Source organism: Microcebus murinus, chromosome 25, assembly GCF_040939455.1.
Source record: "Microcebus murinus isolate Inina chromosome 25, M.murinus_Inina_mat1.0, whole genome shotgun sequence".
Lineage (NCBI taxonomy): Eukaryota > Metazoa > Chordata > Mammalia > Primates > Cheirogaleidae > Microcebus > Microcebus murinus.
The window spans coordinates 25,565,949-25,593,813 of record NC_134128.1 but is presented as its reverse complement, the minus strand read 5'-3'; the positions used below and the strand labels follow the sequence as shown (position 1 = coordinate 25,593,813).

The 27,865-nt window shown below is 44.7% G+C and overlaps 2 protein-coding genes across 5 annotated transcripts in view; one reads left to right on the top strand and one right to left on the bottom strand.

Annotated features, from left to right (window-relative positions):
* Positions 1-533: 533 nt before the first annotated feature.
* LOC105877834 (isopentenyl-diphosphate Delta-isomerase 1) lies at positions 534-7,109 on the bottom strand. 2 transcript variants are annotated; one of them, XM_020284071.2, is made up of 5 exons: positions 6,681-7,109; positions 2,891-3,063; positions 2,334-2,426; positions 1,758-1,888; positions 534-1,100 (listed from the first exon to the last, which is right to left on the bottom strand). In XM_020284071.2, the coding sequence occupies exons 1-5, from the start codon at positions 6,806-6,808 to the stop codon at positions 783-785; spliced, it is 843 nt and encodes a 280-aa protein (XP_020139660.1). In that variant the 5' UTR covers positions 6,809-7,109; the 3' UTR covers positions 534-782. The 2 variants fall into 2 exon arrangements, with proteins under 2 accessions (XP_020139660.1, XP_020139661.1); XM_020284072.2 differs by having other exon boundaries at positions 6,669-6,805.
* Positions 7,110-9,544: 2,435 nt separating this feature from the next.
* The window catches only part of WDR37 (WD repeat domain 37), a 49,578-nt gene continuing 31,257 nt past the window's right edge, over positions 9,545-27,865 (top strand). For 2 of the 3 annotated variants that reach the window (XM_012776759.3, XM_012776758.2), the window contains exons 1-4: positions 9,545-9,883; positions 21,142-21,320; positions 26,280-26,376; positions 27,745-27,840. In XM_012776759.3, coding sequence (XP_012632213.1) covers positions 21,183-21,320; positions 26,280-26,376; positions 27,745-27,840 — 331 coding nt within the window. In that variant the 5' untranslated portion in view covers positions 9,545-9,883; positions 21,142-21,182. The other variant, XM_012776760.3, reaches the window with a different exon arrangement.

Here is a 27,865-nt window from a genome sequence, read left to right as displayed (position 1 = left end):
AGGAGAAGGGTGCTCATGGCACCCAGCATGCAGAGCACAGGATGCTGCTGGCCACCTGTGGGGCACGGTGCACAGCATGGTCCCACAAGAGTTACCCAGCCATTTGCAGGGGGTGCCACGGGTGAGGAGTCCACCGTGCAGGACTCAGTGCCCTCTGTGAACAGCCTGTCTGCCACTGTAACTCTGAAAGCACAGACCCTGCCAATCAGCAAATACTATTTAAAAGAAGATCTAACCCAACCAATATCATTGCCAAAAGCAATGGTTGATTTTTAAGTACTTTAAGAATGAAGAAATCACATCAACTTAGGATCTACACCATCTAATTTCCCTTGCACCTGCTCTGCCAGTTTAATCTGTTCATGTGGAAAGTTAGTTAGGACTGTTTTGAAGTAGCCAAGTGGTTTCCTTTGCACATTTTCTGAAGTACGGTAAGATTTAATGCTAACACAAAGCACCTGGCAAACAGCAGAGTGCTCTGACGTGTTCCCAAAATGCCACACTTCCTTGTTCAAATTTGTCATAATCACGTGTTTGGAGGCTTAAAGTAAGTTTTATTTGTTGTCCTTCATTTTACAAAATAATCTCTCACTACTGTCTTTTACAATAGAGCATAGATCCAGGGCGTATGACACAAAATTATTAGTTGTGTTTTCTACACAAGTAGTAAATTATCAACGTATCGTGTTGAGAGTTCTCCTGATAGGGAACCAGGGAATTTTTTAAAAAGTCATTCTAAGTGTATGCAGAGGAGAAATTCTGCAGTAACCATCTCCACATTTTCACATTCTATGTATTTTCTCATGGTCAACAAACTGACTCAGATGATTTAAGTTATCCCACCACTTGAAGAGGAAAGTCTCTACAATAATTTTAAACCATGGTGTTATCTTAATTTCACCACTGGCTGCTTTTCTCAAAAGTTGCTCTAGTTCTTCCTTTGACACATAGCAGTAGCTTTTCACCTCATTGGGGTCCGGGTTCAGTGTCACGTTCTTCCTCACAAACAGGATGTAGTCAATTTCATGCTCACCCCAGACACCATCAGACTGGGCCTTGTAGTGAATTCGTGTCAAATAATTGATTTCTTCTGGAGGAACCTAACACATTAAAAATATAACAAAGTAAAATTAAGTTATGACATTAGAGCAGTATCTTGAACAGCAATATGGTTTTAGAATTAGAACTTTTAAAGTATTAATCTCCTATTAATGATACATAAAAATGACAATATATGGAAAAATTATTACATTGTTATTTCAAGTGTCTACATTTTTTTCCATAGGAGCAAATATATAAAGTTGATGTTTTTGAAATAGTAATAAAAAAAAAAGGCTGGTCATTCAATGTGACATTCTTCATATTTTAAGATTACTCTTCAGAGAAAAAAATTCACCATTTTAACTAGATAAGAGATCCTTTTTTTAAAATCTAGGTCTCATTTAATGGAGACAATTGTAGGAAAAAAAAAGCTTCAATTAGATTTGTAGTTCATAATCATAAGGATTTCTGTAAGAAAATATTCATCTTTGAAAATTAGGCTCACACAGTGGTTCACAGATCAATCCATCTCAGCACTGAGCTAAATTCTGACAAGTGATACTAAGAAATCAGAATTTAAATAATCTTTGTTCGAAGTGCTGTCTGGGGCTAACTCCTATCTCAGCAGGTGGCCATGCGGAGACCTGCGCCCGGAATGCAACGTTCTGCCACGTGTTCCAGTCTCAGCCTGTGTGGCTGCGCGGCAGAGCACGCACCTCCTGCAGGGGGATGCCCAGCTCCGCGTGCAGACGCCGCTGCGCTGCCCGCCGCACGCCCAGGGCCTCGTTCTCCTCGAGCTCGCCGGGGTTACTTAAAGGGTGACTGCAACAAGTATTGGTGAAACAGTCTGGAAAACATTAACACAGACACAGGTCAATTGTCCTTCAAAGCAGGTCCGAAAGATCAAAGAAACCTTTTATGAGTAACAGAAGAATGATTTTTTTAGGATTCTAAAATCAGTTATGAGGGGCTGTCAGTAATTATTTTGCGAAATAGACATTTGTAGATAAGTTCTTTATTAATACCTCCTTAGCTGAAAACATCAAAATGTGCAGACGGTACAGATTAAAAAAATGCACACACACACACACACACACACACACACACACACACACACACACACACACTCCTATCCCTTAGCAGTTCTTATCCTTTACTGTTTTCTTAGGTTACATTCATTGTATACGCTTATTTTATATAGAATATGAAATTATGTCCTTCATAGGACCTTAGCTTTAGGAAGTTCAGAGTGATAAAATGTACCAAAAAAACCTGTACATGAAGAAGCTCACCTGGAAAAGTGATCTTTGCATCTGACCTCTGCTGTAGCAGGAGTTTATTTTCAGTGTTGAATAAGAAGACACTGAAAGCTCGATGTAATAACCCTGAAAGCAAAAAAATAAAAAAGAAAAAATACAACCAAGTCTTAAAATATCAGTTGTCTGCCCAGTGTTCCCCTGTGGCTCAGCAGAGCATCAGTAACTTGCCGCTGGTTTTGCCTTTTCAGTCTGCTCACAGCCGGGGTAGAGCCCACTGGCCCCGGCCACAGAGCAGAGGAAGAGGTGACCCTGTCAGCCATGCTGCTGCCGGCCAAGCTTCCTCTCAGGAACATTCACCCCAGGCCCTGTCAGTCTTACACACCTGGGAAAATGGTGCTTACGATGCCACCTCTCTCTCCAACACAAGAAAGGAAGGATTAATGCCCCTCGGCTGCTGTGCTAGGATCTGTCTGTTCCCTCTCTCGGGAAACCTGAATCGTCATTCAGAACTGTGTGTCCTCTGCCAGAGTAATTCTCTCAGCTAACCTGAAATGCCCAGTCAGGTCCCTTTTCAACAAAGAAAATAGTACCTTTCTCAATGTTTTCATTCAGGTGACAATTCTTCTTGGTCTCAGCCCCAATTTTATTGTCATTTTCGTCAATGAGAATACACATCTCCGCCAAGAGTTGGACTTGCTGCTCATCAAGGTGGTTGGTATTTATCTCAGGCATTGTCACAAAGTGTTGGATCTGACCTAGCACGCTGTTTAAAAGGAAAGATGAAGGCCATTCATCATCTCACGTTTCTCCGAATGTCATTTCAATACAGTGGGAAGTGATTCCAGCTCTCTGAGCCCCATAAGCAATGTGGCCCTTCCTTTGGGAGGTGAGGAACTACGTACGGCTCCATCTGCAGTCTCCCCCTCTGCACCCCCACCTGGGGAGTCCACCATGCAGGCTGTTCATCAGTCACTCTCCTCAATGCCAAGCTCAAAGTTCCCCTCTAAATTCTTGCCCTCTGACACCCTCTGTAGGCCTCGACAGTCAATCCTTCTTCCTTAGGAACCTGTCCAGCTGTGGTATGGCCCCAGCCTCACTTTCCACCCTGTTTTCTGTGATGGCTTCTCTCTTCCCTCTGATGTGTTCCCAAAGCCTCGCCCAATGTTCTGCCACTGCCTGCCTCTGCACAGATGCTGGAGAAAGCCACAGACCAACCTTGGCTGGAATCCTTTCTTCAAGGTGCAATTCACCTGCCGAACAGTCAGTAACCCTTTTACCAATGACCCAGTAGGATTACTCCAGTTTTTCTCAGCCCAGACTCCTAATTAGAATAAGGATCTGTGTGGCTCTTTTGTCAACTCTCCCAAGGCAGTGCATAGCTGACACCATTCTACATACATAGGGGAGATTTGGGCCAGATAGTGTCACCTCTGCCTTTGTAACACTCAGACAGCCACAGGCAATGGGAGAACCATGCAGCTCGAAACTGGGCAACGTGTAAACCGGGGGTGGCTATATTCTAATAAATATTTACGGACACTGAAATGTGAATTTCACTTAATTTTCACATGTCACGAATTATTTTCTTCTTCTCATTTTTCTTCTCCAACCATTTAGAAATGAAAAAAACACGGCTTAGCTCACAGGCCGTAACGGAGACAGGCAGCGGGCCACATTTGGCCCATCCCTATCTTAGTGCACTGAGCCTTAATTTTCTGAACCCCAATTAATCCTTCCCATGGGATTTAAATTTAACCCACTTTCCATGTCCTGACTCACACTTTTTTGCACATCTATATTCAGCAGTTTTATATAAGCTCTCTAACCTTTGTGGCTTGCAGAGCACCTTATGTAGAGAACACCCTCAATGCTTCTTGATTTTCCGCACAATATATTTTGAAGATTCTATGTGGCCTACTTTGTGACTTTCTTTCAAACATATAGATTTACTGGAATTCTTTCAACGGGGTTCACCATACAACAGAATGTAAACAAAGTGTTTAAACAGCTACTTAATACAAAGTCCTAGACCTAAATAGGGTCTGGGGTGGGCTGTGTGTGTGTGTGTGTGTGTAGTATCAGGAGTCAGTGATGACTGTCAGAGCCAAAATAAAGACACTTAATACCAAAAAACTGAAAATGAACTTAATGATTAAAACAAGAAATCAGAAAAAAAATACCGAGAAAAGGAAACATCTACTTTAAAGTTAGCCTTAATTTTAAAAATATTTATTTGAGGCCGGGCGCGGTGGCTCACGCCTGTAATCCTAGCTCTCTGGGAGGCCGAGGCAGGCGGATTGCTCGAGGTCAGGAGTTCGAAACCAGCCTGAGCAAGAGCGAGACCCCGTCTCTACTATAAATAGAAAGAAATTAATTGGCCAACTAATATATATATATATATATACAAAAAATTAGCTGGGCATGGTGGCGAATGCCTGTAGTCCCAGCTACTTGGGAGGCTGAGGCAGGAGGACTGCTTGAGCCAGGAGTTTGAGGTTGCTGTGAGCTAGGCTGACGCCACGGCACTCACTCTAGCCTGGGCAATAAAGTGAGACTCTGTCTCAAAAAAAAAAAAAATATTTATTTGCAACTTTTATACACTAGTTTTATGGCCATCATTCAGGGTCCGTGGACATTGTGTCCTGGGCCTCTCACAGGTACCAAAATCAGGGGATGTTCAGGTTCTGGATGTACAATGGCACAGTATTTATATATTACCTATGCATATCCTGCTGTATACTGTTATGCAATTCATAATGAAGTTCTGGCTGACAACCATATATGACTGTGGTCCCATAAGATTATAATGGAGCTGAAAAATTCCTATTGCCCAGTGACACTGTAGCCACCATGACACCAGAGCACAAGGCATTACCTTTCCTATGTTTAGACACAACACACAAATACTTACCACGGTGCTACAACTGCCTGCAGCAGCCAGCACAGCACCAACCTGTACAGATTTGTAGCCTAGGTGTGCGGTAGGCTGGACCATCTAGCTTGTGTAAGTGTTCACTGGATACAAAATGACCCATGAGGCATTTCTCAGAACTCACTTGTCCTTCAAGCAACACATGACTGTACTTTAAATCAGAGGTCCCCAACCTTTTTGGCACCAGGGGCTGTTTTCAGTGAAGACAATTTTTCCATGGATCGCGGAGAGGGGAGGGTTTTAGGATGAGTCAGGTGCATTACATTTATTGTACACTTTATTTCTATTATTATATTGTAATATGTAATGAAATAATTAAACAACTCCCATAGGTTGGGGACACCTGCTTTAAATCATGTCTAGATGATATCTTATAATACTTCACACAATGTAAATGTTATGTAGATAGTTGTTACACTGGAATAACGACAAGAAAAGAGTCTGTACATGTTCGGTACAGGTGCAACTTTTTTTTTTGAGACAGTCTCTGTTGCCCAGGCTACTGTGTCCTGGCATCAGCCTAGCTCACAGCAACCTCAAACTCCTGGGCTCAAGTGATCTTCCTGCCTCAGCCTCTCGAGTAGCTGGGACTACAGGCATGCGCCACCACGCCCGGCTAATTTTTTTCTATATATTTTTAGCTGTCCAATTAATTTCCTCCTATTTTTAGTAGAGACAAGGTCTTGCTCTCGCCCAGGCTGGTTTCCAACTCCTGACCTTGAGCTATCCGGCTTCCAGAACCTCAGCCTTCCAGAGTGCTAGGATTTACAGGCGTGAGCCACCACGCCTAGCCCCAGATGCAACTTTTAAATCTGGAACCCGCAAATGCGGAGGGCCGCCTATATTAAACCATCACTAAAGTAGATTGCTATAACTACAGAATTATTAGACGACAATGTTCCAAATCACAGTGCTCCTGCACATTTTTTATAATTTACACCTTGAGATTTAAACTTCCTAAGATAAAATGAGTACTAAACTTGTGTTTTATTTTTGAATTTCTACAAAACGGAGAATCATACCTTGATAAAGTCTCTTGAGACCCACTTCGAATTCGGTATTTTACTAAATAAAGCTCAGCTGATGGTGGTCCAATTTTTTTTTTTAACTGACAGAAGGATGTCAAAGTCTAAAATGCCTGGAGCTGAAGAGAAACGGTTCCTACAGACTCAGCCCCAAAAATCTGTCCAGCAGGCTCGCGAGCACCTGCAGGTCCCGTCCGACACCCGCGGCAAGACCCCTCGCCACCCTCCCGGACGGTGCCCAGGCGAGCCCTGCCCCCGGCCCCTCCAGCCAGACGGACGGGCACAGCTGCAGGGCCGGGACCCCCGCCCCGCCCCTGTGCCCTCGGGCCCGTATCTCGTCTCCTGACTCCCCACCTCGTCCCCCGTAACCCCCATCTCGTCTCGCGTGTCACCGGTCCCCTCTGTCCTCACCTGACCGCTTACCTCAGCGGCCTCCGGGCCCAGACGCCGGCCCGACCCGGCGCGCGTCTCTTCTCAGCGCCGACTGCTCCGCGGCCCCGCCCCCGGGCCGCTCGCCCAATGGCCTGCGCCAGCGCCCGCCCGCGCCACATGCTGCGGCCAATCGGCGGCCGCGCGCCTGACGTCACGCTCGCGCCAGGCCGTCGCGCGGTGGCGCCACCTCCCCGCCCGGCCCCCCCGAGGCGCCGCAGCCTCGGGACCGCGCGCCGTAAGCTTGGTCCTCGCCGCCCCCGGTGCTGGGGCGTGGGCGCTCCCGGCCGGCCCAGGAGGCGTTAGCGGCTGCGATCTTCAGGCACCAGGGGAGGAGCCGAAACCGCCCGAGGCACTGCGGAGGCTGCGCGCTGTCGGCGAGCCACCGGAAGCGCGCGCTCCCGAGCGGGGCGGTCCCGTGGGACGCGCCTGCGCACTAGGAGCGCGCGCCCGGCTCGGTGCGGTTTAAAGAGCGAGCAGGTTGGCGGCCAGTCCCTGCGCCCTCCAGTTTGCGAGCGGAACTGACTCCTGGACAGGTGTCGGCCCGCGGACCCGGGTGACGCCTGCCCAAGCCCAGACAGGGGGCGCCGGGGACCCCGGGTGACCTCTGAGATCGACCAAGGTGGATAATGATAACTAAACACTGTAGTGGAAGTGAATTCATGCCAACCCACACATAAATTAACAAGGTTTGAGGTTACTATTCCAACAATATTAGACCATTTAAAACAAATCGACAGGGTGAGGAGGCTGGGTACTACATAGGGGAACCGTCAAAAGAAAAACTGGAAGCTCGCCTTTCTTTGCCCTCAGACTTAAAGGCGAACCATTTCTACACCACATTGTTAATGTGTGATAAAAAATAGATTTTTTCTTTATTTTGGCATTGCTAACCAGGAAAAAAATAGATTCTTTTTAACAATTGCACGCATTCAGCACAGTGACTGGATAAAGGTGAAGTGCAGAAACACAGTCCAAAACCGAATATTCATTAAAAGAAGAAGAAGAAGGTGTCTGTTTGGTGGTCCAGCGCTGGTATTACCCGCTACAGCTTCATGAAACCTGGGCAGTTGATTCCAGTGGATGTCTACCGTAACCAGTTGGATGGAATGATGAGGCTGCTTGTGATTAAACAGCCAAGATTGGTCAACAGAGACAGGCCAGTGCTCTTCCAAGACAACGCTGGACCACAAGTCAACAAACAAGGCTGCTCAAGCTACACAGACAAAACAAACCTGCAAGTCCTTAATTTACACAAATATACGCCAGTAGCTTGTCTCTGATTTAAAAAACTTTAACTTAAAACATTCTGAGCTTTTAGACAAAGCTTCATTTATTTAGTTACAAGTCAAAGAGTCTTTAAACTCACCTATAACCTGTAAGCCCCCACTTTGTGATGTTCCTTTTCTGGCCAAACCAATGTGTGCCTTCCATGTACTTTATGACTTCCATGTACTTTTGTGACTTTACCTGTAATTCCTTTCTCCCTGATATGTATAAAACCAAACTGTGATGAAACCACAGCAAGTCCACCTTGCTCAAGGCTTCTTGGGCGTGGCTCTGGGCCATGGTCCTCAAATTTCTCAGAATAAGCCTCTTTAAATTATTTTACAGAGTTTGGCTTCTTTTCTGTTGACACAGTGATAAGCTTTTATTATTATGCTTAATGAAGAAATCACTTCAATTTTTTCTCCTTTTTTTGGATATTTGGATCTTCAAATATAATGCTAAATTTGTTTCTTGTATAACATATTACTGCTTCTGGAATTTTATTTTATTTATTTATTTATTTATTTATTTATTTATTTTGAGACAGGTCTCGCTTGCTGCCCAGGCTAGAGTGAGTGCCGTGGAGTCAGCCTAGCTCACAGCAACCTCAAACTCCTGGGCTCAAGCAATCCTCCTGCCTCAGCCTCCCAAGTAGCTGGGACTACAGGCATGCGCCACCATGCCCAGCTAATTTTATATATATATTAGTTGGCCAATTAATTTCTTCCTATTTATAGTAGAGACGGGGTCTCGCTCTTGGTCAGGCTGGTTTCGAACTCCTGACCTCGAGCAATCCGCCCGCCTCAGCCTCCCAGAGTGCTAGGATTACAGGCGTGAGCCACCGCGCCCGGCTTATTTATTTATTTTTGAGGCAGAGTCTTGCTCTGTTGCCCAGGCTAGAGTGCCATGGTGTCAACCTAGCTCACAACTTCAAACCCCTGGGCTCAAGCGATCCTCCTGTCTCATCCTCCCCAGTATCTGGGACTACTGGCATGTGCACCATGCGCGGCTAATTTTGCTATATATTTTTAGTTGCCCAGCTAATTTGTTTCTATTTTTAGTAGAGACAGGTTCTCACTCTTGCTCAGGCTGGTCTTGAACTCCTGAGCTCAAATGATCCTCCTGCCTCGGCCTCCCAGAGTGCTAGGATTACAGCCGTGAGCCACCGCGTCCCGGCCTTAAATTTGTTTCTTGTGTAATAAACATATTACTGCGCCCTGAATTTTAATCTTGAGATTTATTTTTAAAGGAAGGAGCAAGAACGTGGACCCATATAACCATACAGAAAAAAGTTTTTACGCTGGCGAGTTGCTCCAGGCCCAGTACAGGCGCATGAGCGCTCTCGGCCAGGCCGGAGAAGGCTGCGTGCTGGCTCCGGCGGAGCACTAAGTCCCACCAGGGTTAAAGGGAGGAAGGCCGCTAGAGGCCCACCGAGGATGGGGTTTCCTGCTGCCCCCTTGGCGAGCCAAGGCTGCGGGCTCCGGAGAGTCGCCCCGTGGCGGGGATGGAAGGAGCAGGTGTGGACGCAGCCCTCCCGCTGGACTCGCCGGATGAGCGGGCCTGCCACGTCGCGCCTCGGGCGCCGACCTGCTCCTCCTCACCCCAGAGCAGCCGCGGCATCCCGCAAGACGCGACCTGGGTAGGCAGTAAGCGCCGACACCAAGCGCCGAGAAGTCTGTAAGCAGTTTAGCGGAAGCCGGGGCGGGACTTCCGGCGCCCCGAGGCGTGACCGGGGTAAGGGCCGGGACTTCCGGCGGCGCGCCGGAAGTGCGGCGCGCCAGGTCGGGGTCGAGGGGTCGCGTCACTGCGGAGATAACCGGTGTCCTGCGCGTCGGCCGGGCAGACCTGGGCGCCGCGTCGTGGGGACCGACGGGCTGTGCGCGACCCGGGCTGGCTCCGGGCGGTGGCGGGCGCGGCGGCTGTGGCAGGTGAGTGCCACCATCTTCCCAGCTGTCGGGCGCTTAGTCCTTCCCGGGACGCCCCGAGGAGGGTCAGGTGCTGTCGGGGACGGGGCGGAGGAGGGATGGGTTGCTGGAGGCGATGGGGCACGGGAAGGGACTGGGTGCTGGCGGGGTCGGGGCGGAGGAGGGGTCGGTTGCTGGAGGCGATAGGGCACAGGAAGGGAGTGGATGCTGGAGGGACTGGGTTCTGGAGGGGAATGGGCGGAGGAGGGGACGAGTGGAGGAGGGGTCGGGGCCCAGGAAAGGATGGAGCAAGGTAGGGACTGGGTTCTGGAAGGGAATGGGCGGAGGAGGGGACGAGTGGAGGAGGGGTCAGGGCCCAGGAAAGGATGGGGCACAGGAAGGGACTGGGTCCTGGAGGGGAATGGGGGAAGAAGTGACGGGGCGGAGGAGGGGTCAGGGTCCAGGAAGGGTCGGGGGCCCAGGAACGGATGGGGCATAGGAAGGGACCAAGTTCTGGAGGGAACGGGACGGAAGAGGGGTCAAGGGCCAGGAGCGATCGGGGTCCAGGAGGGGATGTGCACAGGAAGGGACTAGGTGCTAGAGGGGACTGGGCGGAGGACGAATGGGACTGCGGAGGGGTCAGGGCTCAGGAGGGGGTCGGAGCCCAGGAAGCGATGGGGCACAGGAAGGGACCAAGTCTTGGAGGGAATGGGACAGAGGAGGGGTCGGGGCCCAGCAGCGGTCGGGGTCCAGGAGGGGATGGGTAAAGGAAGGGGTAGGGTGCTGGAGGGGTCTGGGCACGGGAGGGGTAGGCCCTGGGCCCCGATGCTCCGTTAGTTCTCTCTGACCTCCGTGCCTCGGCCTGGGCTCCCTGGGCTGCCTGTGCCTCTGGGGAAGCACTTCGGAGGCTTTTAGCGGAGGAGGATGGCCTTTGCTCTACCCAAAGAGGGGTCTTTGCCGGGCGGCGGCCAGGAGGGCAGTGAGAGGGCCTGTGAGTGCGAGGGAGCGGATGCTGAAGTGATTACACAGCGCCATGCTTTTGTTCCGCTTCTGAAGACTTCCGCCTGTGAACTGCCACTGGGGGGAAACATTAATTTCAAGAGGGCCATTCACTAAAATAGCTTAGCAGCTACACAACAATAAACATTTACTAAGCAAAGTTGCATAAATGCATTTTTCCACTTTGTGAGCACAAATATATTATGGTCTGCCAGGTTTTTATAGGTTTTGTCGTCCAGTTTAAACTCTACAACATTCTTTATGCTCGGCCAGGTCCCCTGAAATTGACACTATTATGGAAGAGTGCTAATAGCGTGGAAGTTTCATTTATTTGAATTCTAGTGGTTCTTTCTTTTTTTTTTTTTGAGACAGAGTCTCACTTTGTTGTCCAGGCTAGAGTGAGTGCCGTGGCGTCAGCCTAGCTCACAGCAACCTCAAACTCCTGGGCTCGAGTGATCCTTCTGCCTCAGTCTCCCGAGTAGCTGGGACTACAGGCATGTGCCACTATGCCCGGCTAATTTTTTATATATATATATATCAGTTGGCCAATTAATTTCTTTCTGTTTATAGTAGAGACGGGGTCTCGCTCTTGCTCAGGCTGGTTTTGAACTCCTGACCTTGAGCAATCCGCCCGCCTCGGCCTCCCAAGAGCTAGGATTACAGGCGTGAGCCACAGCACCCGGCCTTCTTTCTTAAATTCAGTTTGTTGGCTTATGACTTATGGCCCTAAGAGTATTTAGAGATTACTTAGCTCCAAATAAATAACGTAGCTCGAGATAGTAGTCATTATACCTCCAAGGATCTTTTCTCTTCTGTGGAACGCTCCGCTCTGCCCCTCGCTCTTTTACTTTCCTGATCAAATTTGAGTCTTTCCAAATCACTGTGGAAATGTGGTCCTCAGACTTGAACACAGTAGCTAGACCAACATGGAATGAATGGAGTGGTTGTGTTATCCCCTGGTTTTGGACACCGCCTCTGTATTAACACTGCCCACAGGAGAGAGTATGGTAGTGGACACAGGCCACATCAGTGTGACCCTGGACAAGGAACTTCCCAAATCTCCACTCCTGTCTTCTGATAGGGTGTTTTTATCAGCATCATTTTGCTATTGAAAAGGTTATGTTATATATGCCAAACATTCTTAAAAAGTGCTAGACACAGGAGATCTTTTGTAAGTGTGTTTCCTTCTTTCAGCTTCTTTTTTGGTAGCTGTGTTAGACTGTTCACTTACTTTGTGGTTGCCCATAGCTAAACCCCTGAAGTCCTTTGCTCTCACGTGATACTAATAATTAGATACTAATTATTATTAGTTTTCTTAATTATTCTGCTTTGATTTTTTTTTTGAGGAAAGGATTTTATATTTATTGAATTTTGTCCTTGGTTTGAGCTCATTCTTTAATGATTGAGATCTTTAAAAAAATCTTGGTTATTATTTATCCAATTCATGATGTAGCCCAGTTAAATGTCACCCACAGAATTGATAAGCGTGCATATACTCCATGCCTCCATGTCATCAATGACAAAATATTTTAAGCAGGTCAATGATGGTGACATTTCTTAGGGTGCCTCTAGAGACTACTCTCTCCTTTGATAGTGGTTAGAGTTGAGTTCGGTGTTTCAGCTCACTAGGAATTTGCCTAATAGTGCTGTCACAATACAGTATTACTGAAAACTTTATTAAACTTTCTGTGGAAATTCAGTCATCTTTTATATTTTTGAATGCTCCATGCATATACTATCCTTTAAACATTCTTCTGCATGTGATTAACATTTGTGATATCATTTAAATCATTTAATCATTTAAGCAAATGTCTTCCTTTCGCTGAAAGAAAGACGTTTAAAATTCCACTGGATATGAAACTGAAAGTAATGTTTTGTATTTTTGTTTCAAATGAAAGCATAAATTGATCATTTGTTGTATTGCTTTTTTTTTTTTTTTTTTTTTTTTTTTTTTTTTTATTTTTTTTTTTTTTTTCATTTGTTTATTTTGTTGTATTGCTTTTTAAAAGGACTTTGGGGGCCAGGCATGGTGGCTCACGCCTGTAATCCTACCACTCTGGGAGGCCAAGGTGGGTGGATCGCTCAAGGTCAGGAGTTTAAAACCAGCCTGAGCAAAAGCGAGACCCTGTCTCCACTTAAAATAGAAAGAAATGAATTGGCCAACTAAAAACACATAGAAAAAAAATTAGCTGGGTATGGTGGCACATGCCTGTCCCAGCTACTCAGAAGGGTGAGGCAGGAGGATCGCTTGAGCCCATGATTTGAGGTAGCTGTGAGCTAGCCTGACACCATGGCACTCTAGTCCGGGCAACAGAGTGAGACTCTGTCTGAAAAAAAAAAAAAAAGACAAATAAAAAAAATAAATAGATAAAAGGACTTTGGTTATGTCTTTCTCAAATTATATGCACTTAGAAGAGTTTTATAGTTTAGTTACAATTTAATTAATATTTGCAATATTAAAAAGAGCCTTTTGAAAAATGCAGAAAGTTAAGTGTTCATTGATGATATTTAATATCACAGTATTTCTAAAGGCGTAGAATTCAGCTTGCTAACACGAAGTGTTTTTGTGGATTTCATTCGTTTGTGAAGTATTTGGCCAGTGCCTGTTGTGTGCAGAGCACTGTGCTGTATTGAAGCTGTGTGTGTGTCTGTCTGTCTTGATCACAGACAGCAGAGGGCATAACATGTATGTGGCAGCAGATAATAGGGATGGAAGACCAGATAATATGGACGGCAGGCCGTAAGTCAGTTAAGAGTTCAGAAGGAGAGTTTATATTTAATACATTTATTTCAATGATAGGATATAGGGAGATTGGCCTTTTGGAGAGAGCTATTTATTAGTTTCTTGAAAATAATGTTTGTAAAAAACCAGGAGGACATTTTACTTACATAAGCTTTCTGTTTAATATGGTGACTTGTCCAGTAATATTGGGTAAATGTGAATATTTTGAAGGAAAATAATTATCTTTTGGGATTCCAGGTTTCTGTTTTAGTTTGTATTTAGATGAAACAGTGCACAGTGGTTAAAGTAGCTTATTTTTAGAGTGAAGAAGTTTTCTTTCTTGTTACAGTTCTACGATCAATTTACTAAAGTATTTATTAAACACAGTCGTAGGCCACATGACATTTTGTTCATCAGTGGATAGCATATATGATAGTAGTTCCATCACATTATAATACATTTTTAAATATTTTTACTGCACCTTTTCTATATTTATGTATGTTTAGATACACAAGCAGTTACCATTTGATTACAGTTGCCTGCAGTGTTAGAATAATAACCTGCTGTGTGGGTTTGTAGCCCAGGAGCAATGGGCCATACCACATAGCCTCGGGGTATGGTACATTGTACCATCTGGGTTGTGTTAGTGCACTCTGTGGTGTTTGCACAAGGAAATCACCTAAGGGTGTATTTCTCAGAACTTGTCTCCATCCCCACGGTTAGCAACATATGACTATATTAACAGACCAATTGGATTTGGGAACTCTACCTCACTAAGATGTTGTGAAGATTAGTGACTCTTTATATTTATTGATTCATTTATGCCTCAGAGCAATCCTTTGTGGTAGTTCTTCAGCCTCAGGTAGACCTGCCAGCCCACTGACTTTCCTCCAGCATCTCTCCCTTAACTCTTTCTGAGTTCACTTCCCTCCTTGCCTAGCTCAGAGGCCCTGGTACATCATTTCAACGTTCCTTTTTCAAATACCTGCACACTTACCTCCTTGCCTAGCTCAGATTCCCTCATGCATTATTTCAGCATTCCTTTCACAAACAACTGCAACTTCCTTACCCCTCTTCCCATGATAGCAACCTGAAAAAACCCTAAACTGGTTATTAAATCAAACATTTAAATAAGATTTATGTTAATACATGTTTAGCATCCCTAATCTGAAAATTCTAAATCTGAAGTGCTCCAAAATCTGAATGTTTTGGACACTGACCTGACAGCACAAGTGGAAAATTCCACTCCTGACTGTGTGTGACACGTCATAGTCGACGCTGGCACACAGCACACGATTTCCTCAGCCTCCCCAAGGGAAAAATAAAGCTACCCTCAGGCCGTGTGCATGAATCGTATATGGAACATAAGCGAGTTTCGTGTGTCAATATCCCAAGATGCCTCATGATGTATATATTAGATATTCCAAAAATCTGAAAAATCCTAAGTCTAAAACATTTCTGGTCCCGTGTTTTTCAGATATTCAGCCTGTACTGACACACAGCCCCAGATGAAGACAGTGGTGCCTGTAGCCTTAAGACTCTGTGCCGAGAGCTTAGTCTCCGTTGAGGACCTGGGGTGGAAGGAAGTGGTGCTAGGACCAGCACAGACTGCTGGGAGGAAGGAGGAGGATACATATACAGAGGCAGAGGCAAAAGTTGAAAAAAACTGCAGGAAAAAATTGTGACAAAGAGAAAGATTAACAATAAGAAAAAAAAATTTATAAGAGGTTAGAAAAGTGAACGCTATAGAACTAATATTGGGAAAATATTGGTGGGTGAACTATAGCCGAAGAAATAGAAAGAGGCAGAACTTGGATTAGCCAGATAATCTGTTAGTTGTAATAACATAGCGTGTGACATAGATATTATGAACCCATCTTTGAGATATGACTTCTTCACAAGAGTTCAGAAAGTTACCAAAAGAGGAAATTACTCCAGTATGAAAAAATCTCCATTTGGCGCCAGATTTGTGGGAAGTGATTGTTTGAAATGCATGTATTTGGTTGGAAATTGATCAATGGGAAAAGATTGCCAGTGTGTTGAGTGTATCGTGAAGCGTTGAACAAAAATAAAGCTATAAAAAACAGCGTGTGACTTACAGGAGGTGAGGGAAGGGTCGTGAAAGGCAGAATGTGAGGAGTTCTCAGGCTGCTTGTGAAGAAGACAGCTTATTTCCTAGAGAAGACACAGGGCTAGAAAAGCCCCTGGTGTCCTACTTGAGATAAAAGTGATCCGAAACCTGTGACTGTGGGCTGAAAGGCAAGTTCGTACTGCAGTTTTGCACTGTTTGTCACCAGCTGGTAGAATCTTTAGAGTGCACTGACCTTCCAGTTGACATTTATCAGAAGGTTTCTACTGATGAAGTTCTCAAGGGCGGGGAGGGAAGCCCTCTACTGTTTTTTTTTTTTTTTTTTTTTTTTTTTTGAGTCAGTCTCACTGTGTTGCCTGGGCTAGAGTGCCGAGGAGTCAGCCTAGCTCACAGCAACCTCAAACTCCTGGGCTCAAGGGATCCTCCTGCCTCAGCCTCCCGAGTAGCTGGGACTACAGGCATGCGCCACCATGCCCGGCTAAATTTTTCTATATATATTAGTTAGTCAATTAATTTCTTTCTATTTATAGTAGAGATGGGGGTCTCGCTCTTGCTCAGGCTGGTCTCGAACTCCTGACCTTGAGCAATCCGCCTGCCTCAGCCTCCCAGAGTGCTGGGATGACAGGCAGGAGCCACTGCGCCCGGCCTTTTTTGCTTGATTTAAATGTGTGAAGACAGAGTCTCCTTTTTTCTGTGAGGCCATATCAGGACGGCTGTCACAGGCTTTTGATGTTTTCTTTCCTTTACAAAACATGCTTTATAAACCACAAGGTAATTGCATGTTTTTAGCATTGTAAAGCAAGACATACTTTCTTGTTTCTCTTCTCTTTTTTTAAATTTTTTTTTCTTTTTTCCAGCATATTGTGGGGGTACAAATGTTAAGGTTACGTATATTGCCCTTATCCCCCTCCCCTCTGGAGTCAGAGCTTCAAGCGTGTCCATCCCCCACTTGGTGCACATCACATTCATTATGTATGTATATACCCATCCCCTCCCCCCCACCTGCCTGACACCCGATAAATGTTATTCCTATATGTCCACTTAGATGTTGATCAGTTAATACCAATTTGCTGGTGAGTACATGTGGTGCTTGTTTTTCCATTCTTGGGATATTTCACTTAATAGAATGGATTCCAGCTCTATCCAGGAAAATACAAGAGGTGCTATATCACCATTGTTTCTTATAGCTGAATAGTACTCCATGGTACACATGTACCACATTTTATTAGTACACTCATGTATTAATGGGCACTTCGGTTGTTTCCACATCTTTGCAATTGTGAATTGTGCTGCTATAAACATTCAAGTGCAGGTGTCTTTTTCATAGAGTGACTTTTGTTCTTTTGCGTAGATGCCCAGTAATGGGATTGCTGGATCAAATGGTAGATCTACTTGTATCGCTTTAAGGTATCTCCATATTGCTTTCCACAGAGGCTGAACTAGTTTGCAGTCCCATCTTTTTTTTTTTTTTTAAATAAAATAGGCCTACACATATATAATTTCAGAAATGAGATAATCCTTGGCCTTGTAGTTATAGAAAGATGGAGTAGATAATAGTTTTACTTTTTCTTCCTGTTAAGTACAACTGGACATTACATTTAAGACAAATGCATGACTTGGGAGTAGACTGGCTGGGGGACCTAAGACACAGCACAGCTGAGCTCACTGGGCTTTCTTTCTGCCTCATGCATCCCATGTTGGTGCTCAGCAAGCTATTGACCCAGGAGCACAAAGGGGCCCAGACAAAGCCCCAAGGAAAACCTGCCTCTCTAACTGACAAATCAGGAAGGGAGCAGCTTCCAAATTAGAAATAAAACCGTCCTTTTTCTTTTCAGATATCATAATGGTCTACATAGATAATCCCAGGGAATCTATAAAAAATTCTAGAACTTTTAAATTATAAGTTCAGCAAGAATGCACAATACAAATTTAATACACAAAAATCAATTGTATTTCTATGTATTAGAAATTAACATGCGGAAACCAAAATAAAAATACAATATTTCAAATTGCTCAAAAAATAAAAAGAGACACTTCAGTGTAAAACTGAGAAAACATACATAGAACTTACATGCAGAAAACTGAAAAACTGAGGAAAGAAAGAGCTAAATAAATACTGTTCATAGAGTAGAAGGAACAACACAGTAAATTTATCAATTTTCTCCAAATTGATAATAGAGATGTGACACAATTCCTGTCAAAATCCCAGCAAGATTTTTGTAGATATGGAAAAGATTATTCTGAAATTTAAGAGGAAAGACAAAAGAGCTAGAATAGTTAAAACAATTTTAAGAAAGATTTAAGTGATGGGAATCACCGTAACTGACTGAGACTTACCATATAGCACAGGATCAAACTGTGTTAATGACAGCAGGTGAGCTACGTAGATCAAGGGACAGAACAGAGAGCCAAGAAGTGGCCCCACACAAGCACAGCCAGTTGGTTTTAGACAATTCAGTGTACACTGGATAGTCTTCAGCAGATGGTGCTAGAATAATTCGATGCCATTGGCAAAAACAACCAAAACCTTGACCTAAATTTCACGCCTTATAAAGATGCCAACACCAAATACCTCATAAATTTAGGTGTTAAACATAAAATTATAAATATTTTAGACTGGGCATGGTGGCTCATACCTATAATCCTAGCACGCTGAAAGGCTGAAGCGGGAGGATAGTTTGAGGCCAGGAGTTTGAGGCCATCCTGAGCAAGGGCAAGATCCTGTCTCTACAAAATGTAGAAAAAAAATTAGCCGAGTGTGGTGGTGGCATCTATAGTCCTAGCTACCCAGGACACTGAGGCAGGAGGATCACTTGAGCCCAGGAGCTTGAGGCTGCAGTGAGCTGTGTTGACGCCACTGTGCTGGACTCTTGAGGTAGGCAACAGAACAAGACCCCGTCCCAAAAAAACAAAACCCCCCACAACATTCTTTTTAAAGGTGAAAATAGAAAGTTTTGGAGCCCTAGGGGTTGACGAAAATTTTTTTGAGGAAAGTGTAATCTATAGAATATCTCAAAATTTAAAAAGTTTTGCTTTGTGAAAAACTGTTAGGATAAAAAGCCAAGCAACAGATTGGGAGGAGTGATTTGCAGCCAACACATGTGACACATAATTCATGCTGTAGAGTATACGCACAACTCTTAAACCTCAGCTGTAAAAAACGTAAAATGTCAGTTAGAAAACGGGCGTGAAGAGGCATCTCACTGAAGAGTATCTATGAGTGGCAAACGTGCACATGAGAAGGTGTGCAGGGATGTTACCCATCAGAACAGCTAAGACTATAAATAGTGACCACACCAAATGCCAGTTAGGACGCAGAGAACTGAATCTCCTATGTTGCTGCTGGGACTATAAAAGGATACAGTCTGGAAAATAGTTTGATGGTTTTTTTTTAAAAAAACAACAACATGGTTAAACATAGAGTTGCCTTATGACCCAACAGTTCCATTTCTAGGTATACACCCAAGAGAAACGAAAACAGGAACATAAGAACTTGCACACTAATGTGCCTGGTGGTATTATTTGTGATAACCTAAAGACGGAAACAACAAATGTCTTATCAGTTAATGGATGGGTAAGTAAAATGTGGTCTGTCCGTACAATAGAGTTCTTGGCAATAAAAGGGAATAAGTTACCGGTACGTGCTACAACATACATGAACCTCGAAACTGCCGAGTGGAAGTAGACAGTCACAATGGACCAGACCACACGTTGTGATTCCCTTTGCCTGGAGTGGCCAGAGTGGGCAGTTTCTGTCCAGAGAAAGCAGATGGGCGGTTGCCGAGGGCTGGCCATGGGACAGGGTGGGGGAAACGGGGAGTGACTGCTCACGGGTGTGGGGTTTCTCTTTTGGCTGATGAAAATGTCGTAAAGTCGATTATGGTAACGATTTCACAACTCTCCGAACGCACTGAAAATCATCGAATTGTACGCTTTGAATGGGTGACTTAGGATGTGTGAATTGTATCTCAATTAGGATTTTTAAATTAAACATACATTTACCCCACTACCCAGCAATCTTACTTCTGGGCTCTTCATCCAAAAGAAATGAAAACTTATTATTCACACAAAAATCTGTATATTATTGTTCATAGCAACTTTATTTGCAATAGTAAAAAAATGGAAAGAGCCCAGATTTTTTGCAATAGGTGAACAGTTAAGCAAACACACTACCTGGCAATGAAAAGGAAATGACTATTGATACATGCAGCAAATTGGATGGGTCTCAAGCATTAAGCAGAGTGGGGAAAAAAAGTCTCCAAAGAGCACATGATCTGTGATCTCATTTATGTATTAATGACATTCTCAAAATGACAAAATTAGAGGGAAGGTGTACAAGTCAGTGGTTCTCAGGAGCTGGGATGGTATGAAGTGTTGGCTGCTGTGATGGGCAGTGTGGATTCTGTCTTTGTGATGATAGAGATGTTCTGTATCCTGGTCATCGTGGTATTTGCAGGAATTTATATATGTAACAAACAGAGTGACAGCTATACACATATATTGTGCCAATGTCAAATTTGTTGGTTTAACAAAATTAACAAATTAATTGGCAAGTTAACAAACTGTGCTATAATCACATAAGATGTAATCCTTGGGGAAATACAGAACTTCTCTGTACCATCTTTGCAGCTCACTTCCTGTGAATCTGCAATTATTTCAAAATAAAAAGTTAAAAGGAAAAGATGATCCAGCCCTAGGCAACCACTGCTCTACTTTCTCTGTACATAAACTGCCTATTCTGGGCATTTCATGTAAATGGAATCACAAGGATCATCTTGTGGGGACTTCGTAACTAACAGGAGAGACTGTTTTGGTTGAGAGTGACTAGAGGCTTTATGAATAGGCTAAAGCTTTTGAAAACTGTCTTAGTCATAAACAATAGGCAAACTATTTTTCAGGTTTCTGATATTTTTGGGTTGGGCTTGGCTTTTTGTTTGAGACAGGGTCTCACCCACGCCCTCCTAAAAGATTAGGTGCTGCTCAAAGCAGTCACATCTACAGTAGAAGAAGGAACACGCAATGTGCAAACGTATCACCTAAAATTATATTAACTGTGAATTAGTTAATATAATTTTAGTTATTATTAGTTCACCTAACATAGTTAATGTAATTGTATTTCTCTTGGACAGCATTTTTCTAGAACCTGCAATCTGGAATATGCAGTTGGAATGGGCTCCCTCTGGAGAGCAGAGTGTGCCCGGGAAAGTTGGATTAAGGGAAAATTTCTTATTTTAAGTCATTCTTTGCTATTGGATATTTAGAACATGTTAATGAGATTTGATAACAAATTACTTCTTTAAAAAAGGCTGTGGGTCTCCACCTTAAAACATCTTAATTTGTCATGTTCTTAATTATATGGTAAATATTCTTAAGGAAGCTTGTAATTAAACATAAGTATTTTGTCTGCTGTTTTCCCCCCATATTTCAGTTTCCTGTATCAGAAATAAAATGCCTGTTTTCCTTGCCGTTTAGCTTGTTGAGGAAGGTGACTGGGGCACTACCTTCTAGAAGTAATGCCCACAGAAAGCGGAAGTTGTTCGACCTCTCGCCAAGCAAAACAAAAGCGCAAGTCCCACAGCCTTTCCATCCGAAGAACGAACAGCTCGGAGCAGGAGCGGACGGGGCTGCCAAGAGACATGTTAGAAGGACAAGTAAGTCACGCCGGTCAGGGCCTTGGTGGGGATCGTGTTTATCGTGTGATGAAAGTAGCCACCTGTGTGTAGGTCTCCAAAGTAGAAAATGGTTTCGGTTCCTGAAAATAATCCTCCCCAAATTCCCAACAGTAAACCCACGAAAGGTACTGTCAAATACAACATCATACACAGATGGGTTAACATGTTTGTAATGCTTAATTACAAAAGGAAGTAGGTGTGACAATTTGGATTAGTTTTATTCTTTGTATAGGCTAGTTGACAGCACAGCTTTGAGTTTTCTGTCTCTAATGGTCCCAGGAATAGCACATCACACAATTTTAATGATCTCTCTCTGTCCTTTGAAGAGTTTTTGAAGTCAGATCTTCTATGGCTTACTTGTATCCTGTCTCTGCTGCAGTGAGCATGCCATCCTTTGATTAAATAACTGATATTTTGTTGATGAAGATAAGTTTCGCTTAGAATTTTTATAGTTTCTTTTTTTTTTTTGAGACAGAGTCTCGCTTTGTTGCCCAGGCTTTAGAGTGAGTGCCGTGGCATCAGTCTAGCTCACAGCAACCTCAAACTCTTGGGCTCAAGCAATGCACCACCATGCCCAGCTAATTTTTTCTATATATATTAGTTGGCCAATTAATTTCTTTCTATTTATAGTAAAGACAGGGTCTCGCTCTTTCTCAGGTTGGTTTCAAACTCCTGACCTTGAGCAATCTGCCCGCCTCGGCCTCCCAGGGTGCTAGGATTACAGGCGTGAGCCACCATGCCCGGCCTAGTGTCTTTATAGATGATGAAAATATGTCAGAATTTTAAAAGAATATTATTGTGAAGCCTAGACAAAAGTATGTGTTACATTAGAACAAATTATAGATATATCTAATGTATGCTTATAAATGTATATACCGTTTCTTCACAGTTAGAACTAATTCATTGGCCATAAGGCTGCAGGAAAATAAGGCTTCAATCTGGGAAATGGACTCAGGGAAGTCTTGGATTTTGTGAGAACTTGTGGGTCCCTTTGTGGTCGGGACTTGAGGGCTGCAACCTCCAGCAGGGCAGCAGCGTGCACTCAGAGCCCAACACCGTGGCTGCCACGAAGCACGTATTCTGTTAGAATTAAATTATTATATGTTCAGTGAGTGAATAAGTAAATACCTGGTTTTGCTCTCTGTAAAAGTGATTCCATTTTAATTTAGTGGGGGAAATAAAATCAGAAAGGAAGCTTTGATACTCTTAGGTGATTACTCTGCTAGGGCTGCCATAACAAAGGACCACAAACTGAGTGGCCTAGTGACAGAGATCTGTGTTCTCACAGTCCTGGAGGCTGCATTCCTACGTCAGGGTTTGGTAGGGTGGCTCCTTCGGAGGCTCTGTCCTTGTCCTGTGGGTGCCGTGTTCTCTGTGTCCCCACACAGGCATCCCCCTGTGCGTGTCCACGTCCCCATCTCCTGATGAGGCACCAGTGCTCCTGGACCAGGGCCCACCCACGTGGCCTCACTTTACCTCAGTCACCTGTTTAGAGACCATCTCTCCACCCACAGTCACATTCTGAGGTCCCGGGGGTCAGGACGCCAACACAGGACTTTTGGGGCGCGATTCAGCCACAGCACTCGGAGAGTGAAGCCGCAGCTGTGTGGCCGGACTTTGGTGATGATGGAGATGTTCTCCGTCTGGGCTCTCCAGCCGTGGCTGTTAGCACTTGAAACGTGGCTGGTGTTTCCGGTCCTGAAGTTTTAATCTTTAAAAATTTAAATACTTTACATTGAAATACTGACTACACATCAGTAGTCAGATGTGGCCAGTGGCTGTCGCGCAGTGTGGGAAAGCAGTCACAGATGGGTGGTAAAGTTTTTCAGCTTGCTTGCGTTTCTAGCGGTGGGATTCTAAGACCTCCTTTGCTGGTGTGTTCTAGAGTCACCTCCGCGTGAGGTGACACGTTCTTCTCTTGGCCTTGCTGAGTGCCAGCCCTCCATTGTGACATGGGACAGGGAGGTCACTGCGTCTCCTGGTAACCCTTATAAAGGCAACGTGGCCTTCTCCAGACTGAGCCGCTGAGTCCTCCTCAGCACTCTGTGGCCCTCTTTCGTGGCCTCTCTCGTTCCCTAGGTGACACCCGTTTGTTGAACGAATAGAGTTACTTGGAGTGGGACCACCGGCCTGTGCAGTGGGTGGCCGGGTGGCTGCTGTGCTCCCTTCCAGCGGCACTGTCTGGTGTGAGCGCTCGGCATGGTAGGTGTGTGCGGAGCCACCCGGGAATACAGAATTCCCGACTGCCACGGGTCTGCGTCGCTGTCAGGAGCACTCGCTTGCTAGACCAGAGTTCGGTGATGCTCTCTTGGTTGTTGGGGTCTGAAAGAGACACGGGTTAACTGCATACGTCTCAGAGTTGCAAACGCAAGGGGGTTTGAAAGGCAGAGGCTAGCTGGGGAAGGGGCTGTTGCGGGGAATGGCTGAGTCTGTGAACACGTGCCGCGCCGGCTGCCTCCTGCACCTGTCTGCACCTTTCAGGTATATGTCGGTGCTGGTGCGATGAAACACAGATTCGATTAAAAGCTTTACTGAGTCGTAGCTTTTCTAGCGTGAGTTTTCTCAAGTGATACCCAAATTTCAACACCTCTCATATTAGGCTCTATGAAACTGAACGGCACAAAACAGGAGAGCTGACGAACAGGCGTAAAGCGGTGTTGTGAGGCCGCTTTTACTGGGCTCGACTTGCCTTCTCATGAGAAACTCTTGTTCCTCTGTAGGTTTAGTTTCCTGATTATTTTCAAAGTGAGGTCAGTGCTGACACCTCGGCTTTGTTTTTCATAACAGTTTTATAGTACGGTGCATTTAATATTCAGGTAAATACAGCATTTCAGTTGCTGAATAACAAGGATCTTAAAACATTATGGGTATTGACGAGGAGGAATTGATACATGTAAGAGGAGATTTGGTCTTGTGTAGGAGTTGGCAAGGCTCCTCTGAGGAGGTGACACTTGGGAATGGAATATGAAATGCCACGGGCAGGATAGATTTTTTTTTTTGGGGGGGGGACAGAGTCTCGCTCCGTTGCCCGGGCTAGAGAGCAGTGGCAGCATCATAGCTCACGGCAACCTCAAACTCCTGGGCTCAAGAGATCCTCCTGCCTCAGCTTCCTGAGTAGCTGGGACTACAGGCATGCGCCACTGCGCCTAGCTAATTTTTGTATTTTTGGCAGAGATAGAGTCTCACTCTTGCTCAGGCTGGTCTTGAACTCCTGTGCTCAAGCGATTCTCCCACCTCGGCACTCCCAGAGTGCTGGGATTACAGGCGTAAGCCACCGGGCCAGGCCTGAGAGTTAAATATTAAGTGTGTTTCTCAGTTCAGTGTAAATTTATGTCTTACAGTTATTGGGGTTTCCTCTTTGATAGTTTAATTTGGATTTTCATTGTTATTTTAAGTTTTCCTTTCCTTTTTTTTCATGTTTTTCATTGATATTTTAGAAGGATGTTGAGAGAAGATATAATACCAATTCTGCCAGACTCAATTTTTAAACCAGTCATTTTCATATATGCACATTTTTAAGTAATTTGTAAAATTTATGTGACAAATCTGTGATAATTATAAAATTCATATTCCTAAAATGCTATCATTTTCGCTAAAATTTCTATTTTCCTAAGAAGTTAATCTGAGAAGGATTTAATAAATGTTGTATACCTTTTTTTAGAATTTGCCATTCTTCAAACTTCAAAAAGTTTATGCTGGGCCAGGTGCAGTGATTTATGCCTGTAATCCTAGCACTCTGGGAGGCCAAGGCAGGAGAATCGCCTGAGGCCAGGAGTTCTAGACCAGCCTGAGCAAGAACGGGACCCGTCTCTACTGAAAAGAGAAAAAATCAGCCTGGAGCGGGAGCCGGGCATGGTGGCACTCACCTGTAGTCCCAGCTACTCGGGAGGCTGAGGCAGGAGGATCGCTTGAGCCCAGGAGTCTGAGGTTGCTGTGAGCTAGGCTGACACCACTGGACTCTAGCCCGGGCAACAGAGTGAGACTCTGTCTCAAAAAAAGAAACTTTGTGCTGTACATAAATTTGAAAAGTCATTTAGAAAATGACACTGACAGCAATTAAGTATTGGAACATCTCAGAAATATTTGTTGACACCTGCAAAGGGTGATGTAGGCCAAGCCCTTGGGGAGATGGGCGTAGGCCGTGGACTGCACGGGGCAGCCCTGTTTATTAGCAGTGTCCAGGGAAAGCGCATCTGTGAGCACGCCCAGTCCCTCGGGTCTTGCTTCTGACCACACGGGGATGGGATGGGGTGTGGGTCCTGCCTCTGCTCCTTGCCCCCTGCAGACCTGTAGGTGGGGCTGGAGGTGGGAGGGGGCACAGGTGTGAAGCAGGTGGTTCAGCAGAGCTTAAATCAGTGTTCTCACTTAACAGGCGTTGTGCTCTATTGGTGAGGTTTTTCTTTTTTCTCTCTTCACGACAGTCTTTTAGATGCTGAGTAGCATTGTAGGAAATAACCCATTTGTTTTGCTTGAAGCAAGCAGATATAACGGGAACTCTATAAAGGCACATCTAATAGCGTATACCATACTAAAATACACTTACAATGGCATATCATGGAGCTTAAAGGCTGTTTATGATGTCATTTGATTTACAGGAACTTCCCTCCTTCACTGCACGTTTGGAAGAGTTTCAATAAGATAGTCTGTGTCCATTTTGTAAAGGGAAAGTTATGTTGTTTTGAAGACATGCTTGTTCTTAAACCCTGTATTACCCTAGGTGGCCATTTATATAATTTTATTTATGGTTTCCTCTAGAAATTTGGAGCTTTGAAATTCTTTAAGCCTTATATGTATGAGAAGAATGGTATAAAATAAGAGTTTAAGATAAAAGATTGTTAACTTTGGACATATGATATTGGTGCTTGGTACTAGAGTTTCTTATTTATTCACTCATTCACTCACTCATTCATTCATTCTGAACAAAATCTTCCCCTGCAGGATTCTAAACTGCCATCTTCAGTCCGCAGTACACTTCTGGAACTGTTTGGTCAAATAGAAAGAGAGTTTGAAAACCTTTATATTGAAAACTTAGAATGTGAGTATCTCCTGTCTTAATATACTTTTATAACTTTTTGCTTATCCATAGCGATCTTTGAGAGTAAGATTCTTGGGTAGATGTTCACTGCTGTATTAGTTTTCTGTTTGGCTGTAACAGACCTAGTGGGTTAACGTAGCACACGTGTATTGCCTTGCGGTCTGTCGGTCCAGTGTGGCTCTCTAGACTCAGGTCAGGGTGGTTGCAGGGCTGTGACAGAATCCAGTGCCTGGCATTGTTGGACAGAGGTCCCCGACAGCCCCTTGGAGAGTCCTGTGGTGGCTCTCTGAGCCATGCCCCTGCCTCCCCTATGTTCTGAGGCTGTGTATGATTGGGCTGGGCCCCTGGATGCCTCGGTAACCCCAGCCAAGCCCCTCCAGGTCTCCACAGCGTGGTCACAGCGTGAGTGCTGCAGGCCCGCTCTGTGGGCCACTGTGCAGCGGGCTGGCTCTGTGTCGTTCTGAGTGTGTCACTGCTGTGTCACTGACATCCTTCCTTCTGAGCCTTCTCTTTTTCCCTGTGATTCTGTAATTCCTATATATTTTGAATTATTATTTTTTTTTCTTTTGAGACAGAGTCTCACTCTGTTGCCCGGGCTAGAGTGCCGTGGTAAGCCTAGCTCACAGCAACCTCAAACTCCTGGGCTCAAGCAAACCTTCTGCCTCAGCCTCCCAAGTAGCTGGGACTACAGGCATGTACCACCATGCCCGGCTAATCTTTTCTATGTATTTTTAGTTGGCCAATTAATTTATTTTCTATTTTTAGTTGAGATGAGGTCTCACTCTTGCTCAGGCTGGTTTTGAACTCCTGACCTTGAGCGATCCGCCTGCCTTGGCCTCCCAGAGTGCTAGGATTACAGGTGTGAGCCACCGCGCCCGGCCTATTTTGAATTCTAGATCTCTGTCGTGTGGTGTATAATCTTCACTTGGCCATTACGTGGTGTCTTACAGTGGTCGTTACAGGTTGTTATCATGTAACTTTCCCCAATTGCAGTGTTCTCAGTGAGACTGTCCATGTTTTCACTGAATTTCAGACAGTATCAGAATAATGTTTTTAATGCACAGAGTTAAGCACAAAGGAAACTTGGCATGCGGGAGCCCTGCTTGAGACCCTCCTTCCTGGTAGCGTCTTCCACAGAGTGGCAGGAGCGTGTCAGCTCTTCGTTTTGGAATGATACCTTCAGTGATGCCTGGAGTTTTTTTGGAAGTCTGTGAATTGTGATCTTGCTTATTAGACTATCATTCATGTCTTTGTTTAGATGACACTAACATAACAGCATTTTTATGTGTGCAAGTTCTGGCAGTGGTGAGTACATTTAAACCTAAAAATGTCCTTTACATTTTTGAAAAAAAATTTTTTTATTCCCAGTGCGTAGAGAAATTGATACTCTCAATGAGCGTCTAGCTGCCGAAGGACAAGCTATCGACGGAGCAGAACTGAGTAAGGGCCAGCTCAAAACCAAAGGTAAGGCGACCCTGTGCCGGCCTTG

Coding starts and splice junctions, on each gene's coding strand:
- LOC105877834 (XM_020284071.2), bottom strand. CDS start 6,808: ATGTGGCGCGGGCGGGCGCTGGCGCAGGCCATTGGGCGAGCGGCCCGG. Junction 3,064..6,680: donor TGGGCCCGGAGGCCGCTGAG/GTAAGCGGTCAG, acceptor CCTTTTAAACAG/CGTGCTAGGTCAGATCCAAC. Junction 2,427..2,890: donor GAATGAAAACATTGAGAAAG/GTACTATTTTCT, acceptor TTTTGCTTTCAG/GGTTATTACATCGAGCTTTC.